Raw genomic sequence first — 20,241 nt, 5'->3', positions numbered from 1 at the left:
GTATGCAGGGTTTAAGGCCAGAAAACAGAATACTCTCCGACAGAAAGCATAAAGTTCACTGGGGGAATTTCTGTGGCCATTCCAATGTGAGTTTGACGTCAGATGTCACTGCGTATCACGTCGACATCGTACGTCTGTTTTTGGTTTTGACCAAGCGCGAGATGGCGAATGAATTTGAAACGGAGGACGGCACAGTGGTTAGTGCTGGCTTCGGTCCTGGCTTCGGTCCAGGGCCCTTTCTGTGTGGAGTTCGCATGCTCTCCCCGTTTTCGCCGGGGGCTCCGGCAGCATATTAGCTTTCCGGTAATCACAAACGAGGAGGAAACAGCGAGAAAAGCACAGACAAGACATAAACTGCATGCAAACATTGTAAAAGACTGATAACATACACAAACTGGCACCACCGTGAGCCGAGCGAAGATTATTAAAAGGGCAAAGCCCGCTAAAAAGCTGCCATGCAAACCTTAGCTTATTTATTTGATTTTTTATTTTTTTTATTTACTTATTTTGATTTGGGATTTTTTCAACAGTATTTTATTCAAATTCAGTTGCACTGTTCACAACAGTGTCAACAGTTCAGAAAGATAAATATGAGAATATTTTTGAATATATTTGTCTGCAGCTCATTCTGCAAAAAATGAGAAAATCGTATCGTGAACTCAGAATCGTGAATCGTATCAAATGGTGAGTCGAATGTATCGTTACATCCATAGTTCTTACAGTAGTACTATGGTATGGTGGAGCCACATGACAGGAAGGCAGTACATTGTGAAGTCTGTTAAGAACATCATTCGCACTGAACTGCCCTCCATTGACCAGCTGTACTTTAACTGCCACAGTAACAAGGTTCAGTCTATAATCCAGGACTCTGACCACCATCCACAAACACTGACTAGCAGATTCATGAACAGCTTCATTCGCCAAACAATTCAAACCTGCAGCTTTTGCATCCCCTGTAACAGTCATTTCCACGGCAGCTGCACTGTACAGCTGTTTCTGCACTTTATCCACCACTGACCACATATCATCCAGTTTTGTCCTGCTTTGTATCGCACTGTTTCTGCACCATGTTGTCGTGTACTCCCTTGTGTTGTTATGCACCATCTGTGTTGTTCTGAGCAGTGCCATGATGCAATATTACAAAAAGATCTTGAGGAAATGCAGAGTTCTGGAGGAGATTCTCACAGATGATGGCATGTGTTTATACTGAAGAAACTGTACAAATTGCTAGACATAAAACACAGGACTGGCAACTGTGGTACGTTTTAACACCTTGATAAAAAAACTTAAAATCCATAGTAAGTAGGACAACCTCATAGAACCTTTACTAGTCATTGTTCAGAAGATTAACACGGATTAAAAACCATTACTATGAAAGAACGCTAATCAGTTATGTTGATTATGTGGAGAGAGAGAAAAAAAACTGTATTTGAAAAAGATCAACCATAGAACGAAGCTGCAGCATTGACACCCCCTAGTGGTGATTTGAAGATAGTTCTGTCTGAAGCAGCTAAGCAGGAGATTTTGCGTCAGCTGTCGTGACAAACTCAGTGCTGCTCGGTTTGAACGGCAGAAGCACAAAAATAAAGAGGGCATCTACTGCACGCCCCCCACCCTTGAAAATGGTACAAATTATCATGCAACAGTTCTCTTAAGTAAGTCTTTTTGGGCGTCTGCAGAAACGTCCACGATGCGATTGCCCTGATTAAGAAGTGCGCAGCGGATACAATTTGGGATGCATCGTTCATCCGATTTATTAATATATAATTATTAGTATGTCTTTATCATTTAGAAACGTTACCAACAAAGCTTGACGAATATTTTTCATTGAGATTGATTCCCCGTTTAAAATTCTGGTGACACTTCATATTTTTTAAGAGAGACGGACAATTTGACGCATGCAATTTGCAGAAATATGTTGTGCCGCTATAAAGTACACAGGCAGCATGACAAACATAAGTACTCACTGAAGCCACGACATACGCCCAGCTGGCCCAAGCGGTACCCCTAAGAAGAACGCTTTTTTCACAACCCACGACCATCACGACGGCAAAAAAAACTGAATAGTCTAGAATTTACTTGATTACAAGGTACATATTTATTGGAGCAAGAGCTCTAACATAAAACTATCTTGTAATTATAAAATATTGTGGCTGTGAACAATGTACAAACAAGCACAGAAAGTAAAATACTCCAAAAGTGCAAAGAACCTAAATATTTTTGTTTCCACCGATTCACTCTTGATGTGTTAGGAGTCACAGTTCAGTAGCCCACTCTTCAGTATCTGCCTTTAAGACCACCAACTGCTCTTTCTCCTCCTTCGCTCGTCGCCTCAGAGTATTGGACTTGGTAAGTAATGTTGCCCTTTTGGTTCCAGCAGCACTCTCTGCTTCCTCTGCCATGTGCTCAGCATCCTTTTGTAAACTCTCACATACACTTTCCAGTGAGACTCTCTTCCTCTTGAGTTCCTCAAGTTTTCTTTTTTGCTTTTTGCTCATCTTTCACCTTTGGTCAGAGGCGCTTTGGTTGCTCCCCCACACGCTCTGACATGGTCGCATATAAGCCTCTGTGCAACAACGGTTTCCTCTGATAAGTTGCAGGTCTCCACCTCTATTCGTTCCACTTCGGCTTGCCCATAGGACAGTAGCAGCAAGTTCTTGCAGAACATCCAGAGGTCAGGATAAGGCCCACTAACTTTTTGATGGAAAAAGACATCAACTCTGCATGGTGCTGAAGGAATGAAGGATATAAAATCCAAGCCTTTTGCCTCATTGTGCAGGTGATTATCAGACTGCTGGGATATTGCATCAACTGTAATTACAGTAGATTGGATGCAGATCAACAATGTCAATACACAGAATCACATGTAGAATAGGAAAGTGATTTATAACCCAATTTTCCTATGATACCATAAATGTGCAATCATTTTAATTTAATCTTGAGATATCTCTAGGCTCATCAAAGAAAATATGTTAACTGGGCTGATGCTTCTTTTCAAACACCAAGAGTCGGTCTTCTAAAGACTGTTAAAATCTATGTGTTAACACTATTCAGTTAGATGTGAAAAAAGAAAAGCATAATTTAACAATAATATTCTGAACTATCCAATTCTAATTCCTATGATTTACCAGCAGATATCCTGCCTGCCAACCGATTCTCCTGCGCAAACTTCTGCATGAGATTTCTCCTTTTCTGCTGGCAGTTATCTGGCTGGTGTGCATTTTGTTTGGGTCCAAGCACGTCATCTCATGTACAATCGAGTACTTCAGAGGGCATTTATCCAAGGCCTTTTTGCAGATTTTCGAGAGCACAATCTGGTTCAAAAAAACAAGTTTTTTTTAATCTGAAGGACACCAAGGTCACTTCCACTGCCTTTGGCTCCTGACTGTCTCTGACAAAAAGATGGTTTGTCAAATTTCCAGAATCTTTGTGTAGCTACCAGATGTAGTTTGGCCAGAAGAAGGGGATCCATTTGGGCTTCAGAAATGCAGTCAAAAGAATATGTCCATGGGTTTTTCACCTTTTCTGACTTCACAAGGTCCACATATTTCACAACAGAGGGCCAGACTTCCAATGCTCGTTCGACAGCTGGCAAATGTTCGAGCCACCGTTGCCCACAGAAAGGTAGAAGGAATCTTGAGGATGATGTTGCAGCTGTGAAGTCCTCTCTTCTGGCTGGTGCAGAGTGGAAAATAAAATGTAGGGCTTTGAGAACTTTCTCCACCATCCACACTTCAAAACCAGTCTTGAATGAGTTGTGAAGGGTATGTAGGCCACAGCTTCCTACAATTACCAACTGGGTCCCAGCAAATTGCTCACCATGGTCTTTTTGCAAGAGCTCTACGAACATCCAAATGACCGCAGGTCCATCCACCGACAAGGAGAGCAAATGTTTTACATTGAGCTCCTTTGTACACTCCTGAAATTACTGGAGAAAAAAAATTTGTAAAAACAGTTAGATATTTATAGCACTATACTGAGATATTGCAGTCAAATAGTTTTCATATATTAAGTTCACGCAACATAAGGAGTGCAAGGACATAAGCATACACTAGTACAGAAGACTTGCTAATGAAACAATCGTATGTAAGGGATATTGTTCAGTGAGGCGGTCATTCTCGTGGAATAAGCCCCGACAGAGTGATGCAGGACCAGCTGTACATGTTGCTACACAACACTTAAACATTCTATTTCCTCAATGAACTATTTTTTTGCAAGAAAAGCCATGAAGCAGCAATAAAATCTTTAAAATATGCTAACCCTAACCCTAACCTTTTTTACAAAGGTTGTATCGCGCTTTGTAGACATTAGTCGTCTTTTTCAACCAGCCACAGTACTTCTCATCATTTGCATTTACCCATTCTACCATTTTAAGGGAAACCAGTCACCCTGCTACACACCAGCTACGCACATGCAGCACTATTTCTTCTATTTCTATGGCATGCATATAGGCCTATCGGGTACACACTGCCCCCTGTGCTATAGGCAGTGACGTGCGCTGGTTAAAAAAAAAAGGGGGGGGGGGGGACAGACTTTTTGATACTTTTCAAAGATCCACAGGGATCCTGTAACTTCCACAAAGCTCTGGCCACCTTCCTTTGCAGGGTCACAGGGCATCTGGAGCCTATCCTGGATGATATGGGCACAAAACAGGGAATAACCCAGGACCGGGTGCCAACCTGTTACAGGGCACACACACCACTCAGACATGGGCAATTTGGCAACTCCAGTTAACCTTGGAATATTTTTAGACTGTGTGGGGAAACCGGAAGAAACCCCATGACACCTGGAGAACATGCAAGATCGACAAATGTGACTTGAACCTTCCTCCCAGATGTGTCAGGCAACAGGCCTAACCACTGTGCAGCTCCTACGTACAAACAGTGAAATTAAACGATGTTGCTGATGTAGTTATGAAGACTGTAAAAATTAACAATAGCAAAAGTAATCAATCAGATATTCAGATTCCTTCCTGAATGTTTTTACGCATAAGAAGGAGAAACAAGAGGAATATCTCATCACAACCTTTACTTTGAACAGCTTTATTACAGGACATCATGGGGTTCACCTAAAACAGCTGAATAAAGGTCATTCTAACTGGTTCAAGATTTATTGTCATATTTATTAAGCTAGTTATCACAGCTAGTTATTATCACAGCTAGTTTTAAAACTTGTTTTTCACTTTACAGTACGTTACAGTGCTTAAAGATTAAAGGGGAGATCACATGCAGAGCTAGTTTTCTGTAGTTTCTTTGTCTGAATAAAAATAAAATTTTCTCTTCATATAGGAACCCAGTCTCTGGTTGGAAATTTCTACAAAAGAACCATTTAATTATTTCTTGAAAAATATTTATAGCCAATTAAGGGATCTAATGTCACAGTAACACATGTCACTGTCCGTGGTGCTGAATTCTCTACTTGTTGGGCTGATGCTGAATGAATAAGATAACCAGCCAACGTGTTCATGTGCTTACACTGATTATATATCAGGGGGCCAAATATTTATAACATTGAGGGGAAAAATTTTAAAATATATACAGTATGGACAATATAATTGTGATTTAATGTATCCCTTCTGCTCTTTAAAAAAGCACAATATCTGACTGATATATATGTCTATTACTCTGCACATTTTAATAATTTCATTAATATTACGCAGTTCACTTATTTCCTGTAATCACTTCGAGTTAAAGCAATATTTAAAACTAGCTGTGAAATTGATGCTGTTGTTCTGACTGTTGTTGCCCTGGTGCCTTATGATACGTCTGTCTAAACATGAGTGAGGAGACGGATGCACTATTCCATGGAGGCCTCTGAAGAGAATAACTCATCCCAATATTATATTGAGTGAGATGGTTAATTCCGTTTTAATCTAGACTGGGTTCAGAGCCTCCGTTCTGCCATTGATCTTTTGCATGCCCGCTATTACATGTATTAGTTTACTCTAAATTTTGATCCCATGTCAAACTAAAGCATATTAGGTCCAATTTTGTGTTACTAATGTAGCACCCCCTTGTACAGCCGGCCACACCACCCCTTAAACTACAATTAAATGTGGTATATCACAACAAGGGGGAATTAGGCCCTTAAAATTGAATTACACAGGTTTTATTTTATAAAACTACAAATCTTCATAAAACACATTTAAAAGAAGATCAGACAGGTTAGTCATTCAGCAAATCAAAGGCATTAAGCAAAACAAACATACAAGGGACTTGCCAAGCTACCAGGTCCAAGCCAGTTCAACCGCTAAGATGAAACAATACCGCACGTGAACAAATGCAGGCGCTCAGACCGCACCACGCAAAAAAAATTAAAATAAATAAAACCCCATGCGCTGCAACCTCATACGATAATAACCACAATAGTGAATATTAAAAAGAAACTGGCCTCAAGCTTCACCGCACATCAAACTCACCATTCAGGGAATTTAGCGTTGAAGACACCCTGCGATTAAACAGCCTTAGCACAACCGCAACTAGCTAAGTGAGAGGGAGGGGAGAGAGACAAACAAAAAGGAAAACCCCCCAACCCGTCGCTCACAACAACCCTAGTGCTTATAACATACAGCCCACAGGCTGGAGGGCCAAACAAATGCAACGATACTATAAAATTTCAAACCGCAAACATCACGCAGACATATACTATAGAGAGCAGCTAGCGCACGACACAAAACACTAAAGAAACACGGGAAAAAAAGAAAAGACAATGTAAAGTCCTCACCTTCCCCCCCGTGAACAATGGGCACATACCTCTAAACATAACATCACTTGCTCACTAGTTTTGGTTGCGTCAGTACGGAATAGTTTAACCTACATAGGTAAACATACCTGTTGCGATTTCTGTAGCCAGCGTTCGGTGGACGCCGCTTCAGTAATCTACGCCCCCTCTCCGTCAGCAAACACAGTACAGCGCGGAACGCTGGTCAAGAATAAGGGTCAATCAAAACAGCCTTCGCTACTTTCAAACGCGAGTGTAGTACACACACACACATATATATATATATATATATATATATATATATATATATATATATATATATATATATATATATATATATATACACACACACATCCGTGAGAGAAGAACAGGAAAACAGACAAATGCCTAACTAATTAACCAGCAGGAGAATGGAAGTGACAAAATAAACACCAAAATATCCCCCTGCTACACTCATTTTGAAGTAATTGTGCAACAATTTTTTTCCCAGTCGCCATGCTTCGTCTTGCTTGTGCAGGTTATGCTTGCATTGAACTTACTTTGTAGACAATAAGATCCTGTCGGCATGAACTCTCTACTGTGTGGTAATTTGGAGAAATTACGCACGTTCCTTATCCCATCAGAATCTATAAAACTAACGCCGTCCGAATGTGGCTTAGCGCAGAGTTTAGAATATTTACGGTTTCCGGCCAACGAAGGCAGTTTGAAATAAAACAAAACAAAAACGTTAAACTTTCTGGATGCTCAAATACTTGCACTTGGCGAAATGGCAGAGCTAATTGAAGTAAAGGAGTGTTACGCGATGACATTTCGAATCCATCGCTCATTGAACCTGGAGAACATGGATCCAGAAGGTAATTAATAATTAAATGATAATAAAGTTGTAGCCACCGGTATGTGACAAACGAAATGAACGTCTGCATTGGCCTAATACTTGTTAGTTGATAAGTAGCTGATAAGTAAAACCTTTGAGTTTTGAGGTAAAATCACAGACCGGTTGAATAGTTCAACTTTTATCTACAGAAACCAATGTATTTTGTACTGCAAAGGGATGCACTGAAGTTTTAATATGAGAAAATGTAACGATGCGATAGGAAATGCTGTTCGGTATACTCCCCTTCACCGTGTTTAAATAATAAAAAAATAAAAAGTGCCAAAAGTGCAGGAATAAATGTGTTTCATTTAATATTAATTCACTTGGATATTTGTGAGAGTAAGCGTATTCATGGATGTTGTCTTTTTAGCTTTATGGGTAATTCTCACAATTTTATTTATCCGACTATCGGAAGCCCGTAGACTCATTTTAAACTTATTTTGTAGTACAGTGTTTATCCCGTTATTGTCAGAGCCCATGTTCTTATATATATATATCTGTGTTCCATTTTGTCGCAGTTCATGAGTTTGTGGAGGATAAGTTCATCTCCATTCTGGTCGTGAACTTCGAGAGCAGCTCACTGACAATGGAGAACTTCCAGTCTCTGGCCCTCAGTGTCCCTTCATTTTATTGGCGACTCACTGGGGAGCAGTTGGATCCCAGTCTATTGCGCATAGCACCTGCACGGCTGGAAGTAGTACATCATGGTGCAGAGACTGGTATCCAGCATGGGAATGGAGAGTCACCAGCTGAGGAGAATGCCCATTACGGACAGGGGCTGCCGTCACCCAGCTCTGCAAGGGAGGCTTCCCCTGCAGCTCCAGCATCCACGACTGAGGATGCTAATGGACTCCTCGAGGCTCATCCCTTGGCCTGGGGTGAAGATGAGCCCTTATCTGTGGCTTCTGAGGTTGAGCCAGAACATGGTGAATCCTCCAGCTCCACCTTCTGGATCCCCGCGGGCCCTAACAGCACGTGGCAGCAGGTTGAGATTGAAGGCCAGACCTTTCTGCGCAAGCTGGATGAGCTCAGCCTTCCTCAGGGATTTTGGAGCATCACGGACTACGCTGATGATCACACCATGGTCATGTCCGTGCATGTCTGCGTGCATGTCCGCAGTTCTCTGCGGACATGGAATGTGAGGCGGGAGGAGAGGCCTCCTCACAGGCCCGCTGGCACCAGTCAGAGGAAGCGTAAGGCCAAGCCCGACGACAACAGTGGCTCCAGCTCACCTCCGCCACGCAAGAGGCCCATGCGCTTATGATTGCATTCCACGTTTTTACACTGTGAGTTACATTTACAATTTAGTCAGTTACTTGATAAATGACCAAATAGTAGTTGCTGCGGTATATATTGTATACGTTTGCTGAACTGGAGTTTTGTGCGTCCTTACAAAGTAATAACTGTAAGCATTCTTTAAGTATGAAAGAGTTTGGGGCATTGTCATCTGAAGGAGACGGCCCCGTGTCCCCATAATTATAACTTTATACTATATTTCTGCATGACTGAGTATTCAATGAGTACCTGGTACTCGCATCACATATTTACCATTTATATCAGTCTCCAAAGTACTTAGAGAGTTAAGGCTGGTCTTGGTTAGTTCTTAGTGATTGAGCTTTTATTCTTCTGTAATACTCCCCAAGTCCCTCACTCTACTCAATCTCTGTACTCTTTGGTAGTGAATGAGTCATTGTCACTAACTGCAAAAGTTTATGGATATTAAATGGCAAACATAATGCAGACATATGTAACATAGTGTGGTGTTTGCAGTAAGTTCGGCTTAGTGGAAAAAGCCCAATTACTAACCCTGACTTCTACTTCGCAGGCAGCCCCAAGTCGCGTCCCGGCGGGCAGGCGGCCCCAAGTCGCGTCCCGGCGGGCAGGCGGCCCCAAGTCGCGTCCCGGCGGGCAGGCGGCCCCAAGTCGCGTCCCGGCGGGCAGGCGGCCCCAAGTCGCGTCCCGGCGGGCACGCTGCCCCAAGTCAAGTCCCGGCGGGCAAGCGGCTCCACCCGGCGGGCACGCTGCCAGAAATCAAGTCCCGGCGGGCAGGCGGCCCCAAGTCAAGTCCCGGCGGGCAGGCGGCCCCAAGTCAAGTCCCGGCGGGCAGGCGGCCCCAAGTCAAGTCCCGGCGGGCAGGCGGCCCCAAGTCAAGTCCCGGCGGGCACGCTGCCAGAAGTCAAGTCCTGGCGGGCAGGCGGCCCCAAGTCAAGTCCCGGCGGGCAGGCGGCTCCACCCAGCGGGCACGCTGCCAGAAGTCAAGTCCTGGCGGGCAGGCGGCCCCAAGTCAAGTCCCGGCGGGCACGCTGCCAGAAGTCAAGTCCCGGCGGGCAGGCGGCCCCAAGTCAAGTCCCGGCGGGCAGGTGGCTCCACCCAGCGGGCACGCTGCCAGAAGTCAAGTCCCGGCTGGCACGCTGCCAGAAGTCAAGTCCCGGCGGGCAAGCGGCTCCACCCGGCGGGCACGCTGCCAGAAGTCAAGTCCCGGCGGGCAGGCGGCCCCAAGTCAAGTCCCGGCGGGCAGGCGGCCCCAAGTCAAGTCCCGGCGGGCACGCTGCCAGAAGTCAAGTCCCGGCGGGCAGGCGGCCCCAAGTCAAGTCCCGGCGGGCACACTGCCAGAAGTCAAGTCCCGGCGGGCAGGCGGCCCCAAGTCAAGTCCCGGCGGGCAGGCAGCTCCACCCAGCGGGCACGCTGCCAGAAGTCAAGTCCTGGCGGGCAGGCGGCCCCAAGTCAAGTCCCGGCGGGCACGCTGCCAGAAGTCAAGTCCCGGCGGGCAGGCGGCCCCAAGTCAAGTCCCGGCGGGCAGGTGGCTCCACCCAGCGGGCACGCTGCCAGAAGTCAAGTCCCGGCGGGCACGCTACCAGAAGCCAAGTCCCGGCGGGTAAGCGGCTCCACCCGGCGGGCACGCTGCCCCAAGTAAAGTCCCGGCGGGCAGGCGGCCCCAAGTAAAGTCCCGGCGGGCAGGCGGCCCCAAGTAAAGTCCCGGCGGGCAGGCGGCCCCAAGTCAAGTCCCGGCGGGCAGGCGGCCCCAAGTCAAGTCCCGGCGGGCACACTGCCAGAAGTCAAGTCCCGGCGGGCACACTGCCAGAAGTCAAGTCCCGGCGGGCAGGCGGCCCCAAGTCAAGTCCCGGCGGGCAGGCGGCTCCACCCAGCGGGCACGCTGCCAGAAGTCAAGTCCTGGCGGGCAGGCGGCCCCAAGTCAAGTCCCGGCGGGCAGGCGGCTCCACCCAGCGGGCACGCTGGCAGAAGTCAAGTCCCGGCGTGCACGCTACCAGAAGCCAAGTCCCGGCGGGTAAGCGGTTCCACCCGGCGGGCACGCTGCCAGAAGTCAAGTCCCGGCGGGCAGGCGGCCCCAAGTCGCGTCCCGGCGGGCAGGCGGCCCCAAGTCGCGTCCCGGCGGGCAGGCGGCCCCACCCAGCGGGCACGCTGCCAGAAGTCAAGTCCCGGCGGGCAAGCGACTCCACCCGGCAGGCTCGCTTCCAGATGTCCACTCCCTGCGGGCAGGCGGCCCCAGGTCAATTCCCGGCGGGCAGGCGGCCCCAGGTCAATTCCCGGCGGGCAGGCGGCCCCAGGTCAAGTCCCGGCGGGCAGGCGGCCCCAAGTCAAGTCCCGGCGGGCAGGCGGCCCCAAGTCAAGTCCCGGCGGGCACACTGGCAGAAGTCAAGTCCCGGCGGGCAGGCGGCCCCAAGTCAAGTCCCGGCGGGCAGGCGGCTCCACCCAGCGGGCACGCTGCCAGAAGTCAAGTCCTGGCGGGCAGGCGGCCCCAAGTCAAGTCCCGGCGGGCAGGTGGCTCCACCCAGCGGGCACGCTGCCAGAAGTCAAGTCCCGGCGTGCACGCTACCAGAAGCCAAGTCCCGGCGGGTAAGCGGTTCCACCCGGCGGGCACGCTGCCAGAAGTCAAGTCCCGGCGGGCAGGCGGCCCCAAGTAAAGTCCCGGCGGGCAGGCGGCCCCAAGTAAAGTCCCGGCGGGCAGGCGGCCCCAAGTCAAGTCCCGGCGGGCAGGCGGCCCCAAGTCAAGTCCCGGCGGACAGGCGGCCCCAAGTCAAGTCCCGGCGGGCACGCTGCCAGAAGTCAAGTCCCGGCGGGCACGCTGCCAGAAGTTAAGTCCCGGCGGGCACGCTGCCAGAAGTCGCGTCCCGGCGGGCAGGCGGCCCCAAGTCGCGTCCCGGCGGGCAGGCGGCCCCAAGTCGCGTCCCGGCGGGCAAGCGGCTCCACCCAGCGGGCACGCTGCCTGAAGTCAAGTCCTGGCGGGCAGGCGGCCCCAAGTCAAGTCCCGGCGGGCAGGTGGCTCCACCCAGCGGGCACGCTGCCAGAAGTCAAGTCCCGGCGGGCACGCTGCCAGAAGTCAAGTCCCGGCGGGCACGCTGCCAGAAGTCAAGTCCCGGCGGGCAAGCGGCTCCACCCGGCGAGCACGCTGCCAGAAGTCAAGTCCCGGCGGGCAGGCGGCCCCAAGTCAAGTCCCGGCGGGCAGGCGGCCCCAAGTCAAGTCCCGGCGGGCACGCTGCCAGAAGTCAAGTCCCGGCGGGCAGGCGGCCCCAAGTCAAGTCCCGGCGGGCACACTGCCAGAAGTCAAGTCCCGGCGGGCAGGCGGCCCCAAGTCAAGTCCCGGCGGGCAGGCGGCTCCACCCAGCGGGCACGCTGCCAGAAGTCAAGTCCTGGCGGGCAGGCGGCCCCAAGTCAAGTCCCGGCGGGCACGCTGCCCCAAGTCAAGTCCCGGCGGGCAGGCGGCCCCAAGTCAAGTCCCGGCGGGCAGGTGGCTCCACCCAGCAGGCACGCTGCCAGAAGTCAAGTCCCGGCGGGCACGCTGCCAGAAGCCAAGTCCCGGCGGGTAAGCGGCTCCACCCGGCGGGCACGCTGCCAGAAGTCAAGTCCCGGCGGGCAGGCGGCCCCAAGTCGCGTCCCGGCGGGCAGGCGGCCCCAAGTCGCGTCCCGGCGGGCAGGCGGCCCCAAGTCGCGTCCCGGCGGGCAGGCGTCCCCAAGTCGCGTCCCGGCGGGCAGGCGGCTCCACCCAGCGGGCACGCTGCCAGAAGTCAAGTCCTGGCGGGCAGGCGGCCCCAAGTCAAGTCCCGGCGGGCACGCTGCCAGAAGTCAAGTCCCGGCGGGCAGGCGGCCCCAAGTCGCGTCCCGGCGGGCAGGTGGCTCCACCCAGCGGGCACGCTGCCAGAAGTCAAGTCCCGGCGGGCACGCTGCCAGAAGTCAAGTCCCGGCGGGCACGCTGCCAGAAGTCAAGTCCCGGCGGGCACGCTGCCAGAAGTCAAGTCCCGGCGGGCACGCTGCCAGAAGTCAAGTCCCGGCGGGCACGCTGCCAGAAGTCAAGTCCCGGCGGGCACGCTGCCAGAAGTCAAGTCCCGGCGGGCACGCTGCCAGAAGTCAAGTCCCGGCGGGCACGCTGCCAGAAGTCAAGTCCCGGCGGGCACGCTGCCAGAAGTCAAGTCCCGGCGGGCAGGCGGCCCCAAGTCAAGTCCCGGCGGGCAGGCGGCCCCAAGTCAAGTCCCGGCGGGCAGGCGGCCCCAAGTCAAGTCCCGGCGGGCACGCTGCCAGAAGTCAAGTCCCGGCGGGCAGGCGGCCCCAAGTCAAGTCCCGGCGGGCACACTGCCAGAAGTCAAGTCCCGGCGGGCAGGCGGCCCCAAGTCAAGTCCCGGCGGGCAGGCGGCTCCACCCAGCGGGCACGCTGCCAGAAGTCAAGTCCTGGCGGGCAGGCGGCCCCAAGTGAAGTCCCGGCGGGCACGCTGCCCCAAGTCAAGTCCCGGCGGGCAGGCGGCCCCAAGTCAAGTCCTGGCAGGCAGGTGGCTCCACCCAGCGGGCACGCTGCCAGAAGTCAAGTCCCGGCGGGCACGCTGCCAGAAGCCAAGTCCCGGCGGGTAAGCGGCTCCACCCGGCGGGCACGCTGCCAGAAGTCAAGTCCCGGCGGGCAGGCGGCCCCAAGTCAAGTCCCGGCGGGCACACTGCCAGAAGTCAAGTCCCGGCGGGCAGGCGGCCCCAAGTCAAGTCCCGGCGGGCAGGCGGCTCCACCCAGCGGGCACGCTGCCAGAAGTCAAGTCCCGGCGGGCAGGCGGCCCCAAGTCAAGTCCCGGCGGGCACGCTGCCCCAAGTCAAGTCCCGGCGGGCAGGCGGCCCCAAGTCAAGTCCTGGCGGGCAGGTGGCTCCACCCAGCGGGAACGCTGCCAGAAGTCAAGTCCCGGCGGGCACGCTGCCAGAAGCCAAGTCCCGGCGGGCACGCTGCCAGAAGCCAAGTCCCGGCGGGCACGCTGCCAGAAGTCAAGTCCCGGCGGGCACGCTGCCAGAAGCCAAGTCCCGGCGGGCACGCTGCCAGAAGCCAAGTCCCGGCGGGCACGCTGCCAGAAGTCAAGTCCCGGCGGGCACGCTGCCAGAAGTCAAGTCCCGGCGGGCAGGCGGCCCCAAGTCAAGTCCCGGCGGGCAAGCGACTCCACCCGGCGGGCACGCTGCCAGAAGTCAAGTCCCGGCGGGCAGGCGGCCCCAAGTCAAGTCCCGGCGGGCAGGCGGCCCCAAGTCAAGTCCCGGCGGGCAGGCGGCCCCAAGTCAAGTCCCGGCGGGCACGCTGGCAGAAGTCAAGTCCCGGCGGCCCCAAGTCAAGTCCCGGCGGGCACGCTGCCAGAAGTCAAGTCCCGGCGGGCAGGCGGCCCCAAGTCAAGTCCCGGCGGGCACGCTGCCAGAAGTCAAGTCCCGGCGGGCAGGCGGCCCCAAGTCAAGTCCCGGCGGGCAGGCGGCCCCAGGTCAAGTCCCGGCGGGCAAGCGGCCCCAAGTCAAGTCCCGGCGGGCAGGCGGCCCCAGGTCAAGTCCCGGCGGGCAGGCGGCCAGAAGTCAAGTCCCGGCGGGCAAGCGGCTCCACCCGGCGGGCACGCTGCCAGAAGTCAAGTCCCGGCGGGCACGCTGCCACAAGTCAAGTCCCGGCGGGCACGCTGCCACAAGTCAAGTCCCGGCGGGCAGGCGGCCAGAAGTCAAGTCCCGGCGGGCATGCGGCCCCAAGTCAAGTCCCGGCGGGCATGCGGCCCCAAGTCAAGTCCCGGCGGGCAGGCGGCCCCAAGTCATGTCCCGGCGGGCAGGCGGCCCCAAGTCAAGTCCCGGCGGGCATGCTGCCACAAGTCAAGTCCCGGCGGGCAGGCGGCCCCAAATGAAGTCCCACCGGGCAGGCGGCCAGAAGACAAGTCCCAGCGGGCAGGCGGCCAGAAGTCAAGTCCCGGCGGGCAGGCGGCCCCAAGTCAAGTCCCGGCGGGCAGGCGGCCCCAAGTCAAGTCCCGGCGGTCACGCGGCCAGAAGTCAAGTCCCGGCGGGCACGCTGCCAGAAGTCAATTCCCGGCGGGCAGGCGGCCCCAAGTCAAGTCCCGGCGGGCAAGCGGCTCCACCCGGCGGGCAAGCTGCCAGAAGTCAAGTCCCTGCGGTCAGGCGGCCCCAAGTCAAGTCCCGGCGGGCAGGCGGCCCCAAGTCATGTCCCGGCGGGCAGGCGGCCCCAAGTCAAGTCCCGGCGGGCAGGCGGCCCCAAGTCAAGTCCCGGCGGGCAGGCGGCCCCAAGTCAAGTCCCGGCGGGCAGGCGGCCCCAAGTCATGTCCCGGCGGGCAGGCGGCCCCAAGTCAAGTCCCGGCGGGCAGGCGGCCCCAAGTCAAGTCCCGGCGGGCAGGCGGCCCCAAGTCAAGTCCCGGCGGGCAGGCGGCCAGAAGTCAAGTCCCGGCGGGCACGCTGCCAGAAGTCAAGTCCCGGCGGGCACGCTGCCAGAAGTCAAGTCCCGGCGGGCACGCTGCCCCAAGTCAAGTCCCGGCGGGCAGGCGGCCCCAAGTCAAGTCCCGGCGGGCAGGCGGCCCCAAGTCAAGTCCCGGCGGGCAGGCGGCCAGAAGTCAAGTCCCGGCGGGCACGCTGCCAGAAGTCAAGTCCCGGCGGGCACGCTGCCAGAAGTCAAGTCCCGGCGGGAATTTTTACTCGGACTGAGAGGCTACAGAAAATCATCTCTGCATGTGATCTCCCCTTTACTGCTCGAGCAGGGCACACGTACATCAACAAGTGTCAAGGCAGCAAGTGCATACAAACAACTTCTCAGGACAGTTATAGGGCCTTCAGGAGGAGCCAAACTGCTGCGTCATTCAGAGATACCATTGTCTAAGACTTGCACTAAAACATTCTGAGCACTTGGGCATATTTAAACAAAGTAGTATGGCACCTGTGTCAGAATCCATCCCTGCCTTGTCCTGTTCACATGTCACTGGCCATCCTATTCTCTCCTCTGTCTTCATACGCACACGACGGTCGTCTGTGGTACTGCAGAACTGAGATGTATCGCTGAACATGGTAGGACGCCAGTCGTCATCAGTCCATGCCTCCCAGTGACTACACCACTCCAATCGCAACAGTTTCTGTGCTATTGTGAACGGCAGCCTATGCATGGGACGGTGAACCTATAGTCCAGCTGATGCCAGTCATCGCGACACGATGATATAGGGTGTTGTAGAGAGTCCAGTAGCTGTGTCCATATATCAGGCGCAGGTGTCATGGGGATCTGTGATGCTTGGAGCACAATCCGACGATCCTTCCTTGGCGTGGTCTGTCTTGGATGACCAGAAACTTCACGACATGTGTGGATGCCTCACGTGCCCATTGGTTTCAATATCAGGCGACTGTGATATCCGCATGGCCCACATGCAGTTGCACCATATGACCACCTGGCTTCATGCAAACCCGCAATGCAACCCTATCAAACTCCGTCAAGTGCTGTTAACCCTGTCTAATGTGACTACGAGGCATCCTGTGTCTGGTAATTAAACATGCCAACTCCTTGCATTTCTAATAATTTACATATCCATCACTGGTCTGCACGTGTACCAAATTACATCTAAATTGGATAGTTCTGGGTTTTCAACTTTTTTTTCCCTGAGTGTATATGCCCTTCACTGATGAGAAATTCATCAACATCTAAGTCCTACATTCATGTACAATGCATATTAAATGAATATTTTGTCACTATTAGTCTTGATGTATCATTCTTTGAATGCACTCAATTGAATCATGGACAGTGGTTCCACATGGAAAAAAAATGAATATTCTGAAAAGGAAACATCCTTCTTCGGTTGATACATTCACTTTGTATTCTGAGAAGGTTTTTCCCTTGATTGCCTTGTACAGTATGTCTAGTGTGTTTTTTGGTATGAATGTGGCATTAATCATACAATGAAAAAAACACTGACTTGTAGTGAACATGTAAAACAACAACATGCAGTGTCATCCATCCATTTTCCAAACCGCTTATCCTATTGGGTCACGGGGGGTCCGGAGGCAGGGAACAACCCAGGATGGGGGGCCAGCCCATTGCAGGGCACACTCACACATGCACACCTATGGTTAATTTAGCGACTCCAATTAGTCTCAGCATGTTTTTGGACTGTGGGGGGAAACCGGAGTACCCGGAGGAAACCCCACGACGACATGGGGAGAACATGCAAACTCCGCACACATGTGACCCAGGCGGAGACTCGAACCCGGGTCCCAGAGGTGTGAGGCAACAGTGCTAACCACTGCACCACCACGATGCCCCTCATGCAGTGTCATATATAACTGAAATAAGAAATGCTGGATTGCCTGAGTTGCATGCGTGTGTGTTTTTTAATATGGGCAACATGGTTCCCTGAGATGCCTCAGTGTTGCTCACCTCCATCTCTAACACACAGCCTCAGAAATGATTTTAAAACTACTGAAAGAAATAATTGGCTACACTGCAGCTCCACTGTTTTGTTTGGCACCCCTGCATGTCCTGCATTGTGTGGGAAAAAAAGTTGAAGGCTGTGTTACATACTGTAACACAGCTAGAATGCAAAAACACTTTATACTTCACATAAGATGGTGGACCTTATTGACAAAGGCAAATTTGTGTTGACCCCAGCAAGGTAGCTAGCGTACTTTGCATTTTTCACTTACCCGGATGTGAAAATAAAGCGCTGCACTACAGTAAACCCTGCAGACAGCATTCCCCTGGAGGATGAGGGGCAGCCACATGAGTGTGTGGCAGAGTCTTTGGTTTACACTAAACTGAGAGCAGACTTGGAGAGCTCTCCCATTGAAAATAGCGAGATGGTTTTGTTTGTGGATGGCTCATGTTGGAGAGATGGGGATGCCTTGAAGGCTGGGTTTGCTGTAGTCCAGGCACAGGGTGATGATTTTCACACTCTCGTTTCAGAGCACAACCCTGTTCCGCTCAATTAGCGGAGATAAAGGCTTTGACTACAGCGTGCCGGCGAGGACAACATAAGACAGTTACTATCTACACAGACTCTGCATACGCACACGATGTATGCCATCAGTTTGGAGCAGTCTGGAAGCAAAGGGGGTTTCGCAAAAGTGACGGCTCCCCCATTCAGCATTATAATCAGATTTTGGAGTTGCTACACACAATGATGCGTCCTAAGCGTTTGGCTATTGTTAAGTGTCAGGCCCACCGCAAAGGTCGTGATTTTGTTATTCAAGGAAATGCAGCCTCTGATGCGGCAGCCAGGGCGGCTGCGCAGGTGAGTACTGCTGATCTTTTACCTATGGTGACTACAGAGCAGGTTTCTGATCTGGTGGCCCTGCAGGAGCGGGCGGGCCCCTATGAGGCCTCAGTGTGGCTAAAAAGGGGGGCCTCTAAGGATGCTAATGGTCTGTATCGCAACCATGAGGGACTTTTGGCTGCACCTCTGTCTCTAGTGAACATTTTGATAACGGATGCGCATGGTCTTGACCATTGCGCAAGGGGGGAGGAGTTAAGGAAAATTACACAACAAGCTGCAAGCAATGATGGATGCAAGGTTGTCAGAATGTGAATATGAGGTGTGCATTAAGAACAATGTACGCAAAGCAATCACGGCCCCAGTAGGGCACATTCCAGTGCCTGAGGGACCGTTCAGACACTTGTTGATGGACTATGTGGACATGGGAAAAACAGCATATGGAAAGCAATATATGCTTGTGATTGTGGACAGGTTCAGCAGATGGGTGGAGACAATACCGTCCAAGGACATGGGGGCGATGACAGTGGTGAAATTCCTGATCAGAGAGTCCGAGGTTTGGGATACCAACTGAAATAAGCTCTGATAATGGAGCTGCCTTTGTGGGGAAAGTTACAAAGTTAGTGGTTTAACAGCTGAGAATTAAACAAAAGTTGGCATGTGTGTATCACCCTCAGTTGCAGGGTATGGTGGAGAGAGTGAATGGCACACTTAAGCAGAAGCTGAATAAGATTTGCGCCACCATGAAAATGAACTGGGTGGATGCACTGCCAACAGCCTTGATGGCGTATCGGATGGAAACGCACAGGGTGACGCATTTGTCTCCGCATGAAATGCTGACAGGGAAACCAATGCCTGGATCGACTTGGAGGGGGCGTATAAGGGACCCAGCCTAGATCAGCTGGGAGATGAATTAAAGTTGTACATGAGGACTTTAACCAAAATACACAAAACTATTTCCAAACAGGAAAAGGAGAAAGCACAGAAAGAAGACACAGACCAGGAGGAGCCAGTCATCTTTCCAGGAGATAAAGTCTACCTGCGAGTGTTCCGGTGAAAGTGGCACGAGCCCCGACGAGAGGGACCCTTCAAGGTGACACGAGCCACAGCAACAGTGGTGCAGGTAGAAGGGAGTAATACGTGGTACCATTTGAACCACTGCACTAGAGTACCGTACGAAAGACAGAGTCACTGAAAACAACACAGAGGATGCAGCTGCCCTTGACTCAGATGGCCCTGATGGAGCTCCCAGAGGAGCTCCACAGCTTGGGGTGGAGTCAGTTTCAGGATCAGAGCAGAGTGAGGGCCAAGAGGGAGCATCGCAAGCAGACCAGCCACTCCAGACAGGACACGAAGCTGTGGGTTCTGGTAGGGCTGACAGCAACGATGTTAGTGATGCTAATGATTTATCAGGCCCTTCAGGTCTGGGTGCACAGCAGGACCACAGGTCAGGTGAGCACAGGACAACTGACTTCACTGACGCAGCCTGGTCCTTTGATGCTGAATAACCTCTCAGATTACAAAGAGCGAAAGCGGATAGAGAAATGGGGGGAGATATAGGAGTGAGGAGAGTGAGCAAATTTTAGAATATACCCAGGATGAAGTAGACCTGGATGAGTTAGCAAAACGTACGCTTGGAAATTGGTGGTATAAATGGGCTAAGTATACCGCCACTTCATTAGGGCAGGAGGGGTGTGTGTTGTGTGCAAGTCCTGACCCTTCAGTTAGGGTTGTTCCGTTCCCATACACTAATAAACAGTGTGAAGAATGGGAAATGGAGAGGATTATGAGATTCTGGAAGAGTCTGTGTCAGGAGGGGCAGGCCCCTAAGAAAGTGCAGGCCCACATCTAACCAGACGGAGCGCATACCGTACTGCCCATATCAGCGTCTGATATATCAGGGAAATACTAAATATGCATAGAGGGTGGAAAAGCATTGTGGGCAGTTTAAGCCCTGGGAAGGAGGTCAGCAAGATATTATGGCGAACAAATTGAGTTTTTTTACAGCAAATTTTCCTCTCTTCACGTTGTCCCTACTGCGCAGATTAATCGTCCCATGTGCCTGCCAGCAAATATTGCTCCTTTACCTGCCGAATGCTGCCTAATTTTAATGCTGCAATTGAAAGGCTTCAAACATGATATGGGTGTGTGGGTTCTTACTAAAAAGTT

General features: G+C 52.2%; 1 protein-coding gene across 1 annotated transcript; it reads left to right on the top strand.

Moving 5' to 3' along the window:
- The first annotated feature begins 7,395 nt into the window (after positions 1–7,395).
- On the top strand, positions 7,396–9,070 carry LOC125722416 (uncharacterized). The gene is made up of 3 exons (XM_048998570.1): positions 7,396–7,574; positions 8,113–8,850; positions 9,048–9,070. Exons 1-3 carry the CDS (start codon positions 7,487–7,489, stop codon positions 9,068–9,070), a joined length of 849 nt encoding a protein of 282 aa, XP_048854527.1. The 5' UTR covers positions 7,396–7,486.
- Positions 9,071–20,241: the final 11,171 nt, after the last annotated feature.

This window comes from Brienomyrus brachyistius, unplaced genomic scaffold (genome assembly GCF_023856365.1).
Source record: "Brienomyrus brachyistius isolate T26 unplaced genomic scaffold, BBRACH_0.4 scaffold38, whole genome shotgun sequence".
In the NCBI taxonomy this organism is placed as follows: Eukaryota; Metazoa; Chordata; class Actinopteri; order Osteoglossiformes; family Mormyridae; genus Brienomyrus; species Brienomyrus brachyistius.
The sequence above is the reverse complement of the archived record's forward strand: the minus strand, read 5'-3'. Positions and strand labels throughout refer to the sequence as shown.

Bases quoted from the DNA above. Each gene is read 5' to 3' on its own strand.
- LOC125722416 (XM_048998570.1), top strand. From the start codon at position 7,487: ATGGCAGAGCTAATTGAAGTAAAGGAGTGTTACGCGATGACATTTCGA. The intron at 7,575-8,112 runs GTAATTAATAAT...ATTTTGTCGCAG, and splicing joins GGAGAACATGGATCCAGAAG to TTCATGAGTTTGTGGAGGAT. The intron at 8,851-9,047 runs GCTTATGATTGC...TGTCATCTGAAG, and splicing joins GCCACGCAAGAGGCCCATGC to GAGACGGCCCCGTGTCCCCA.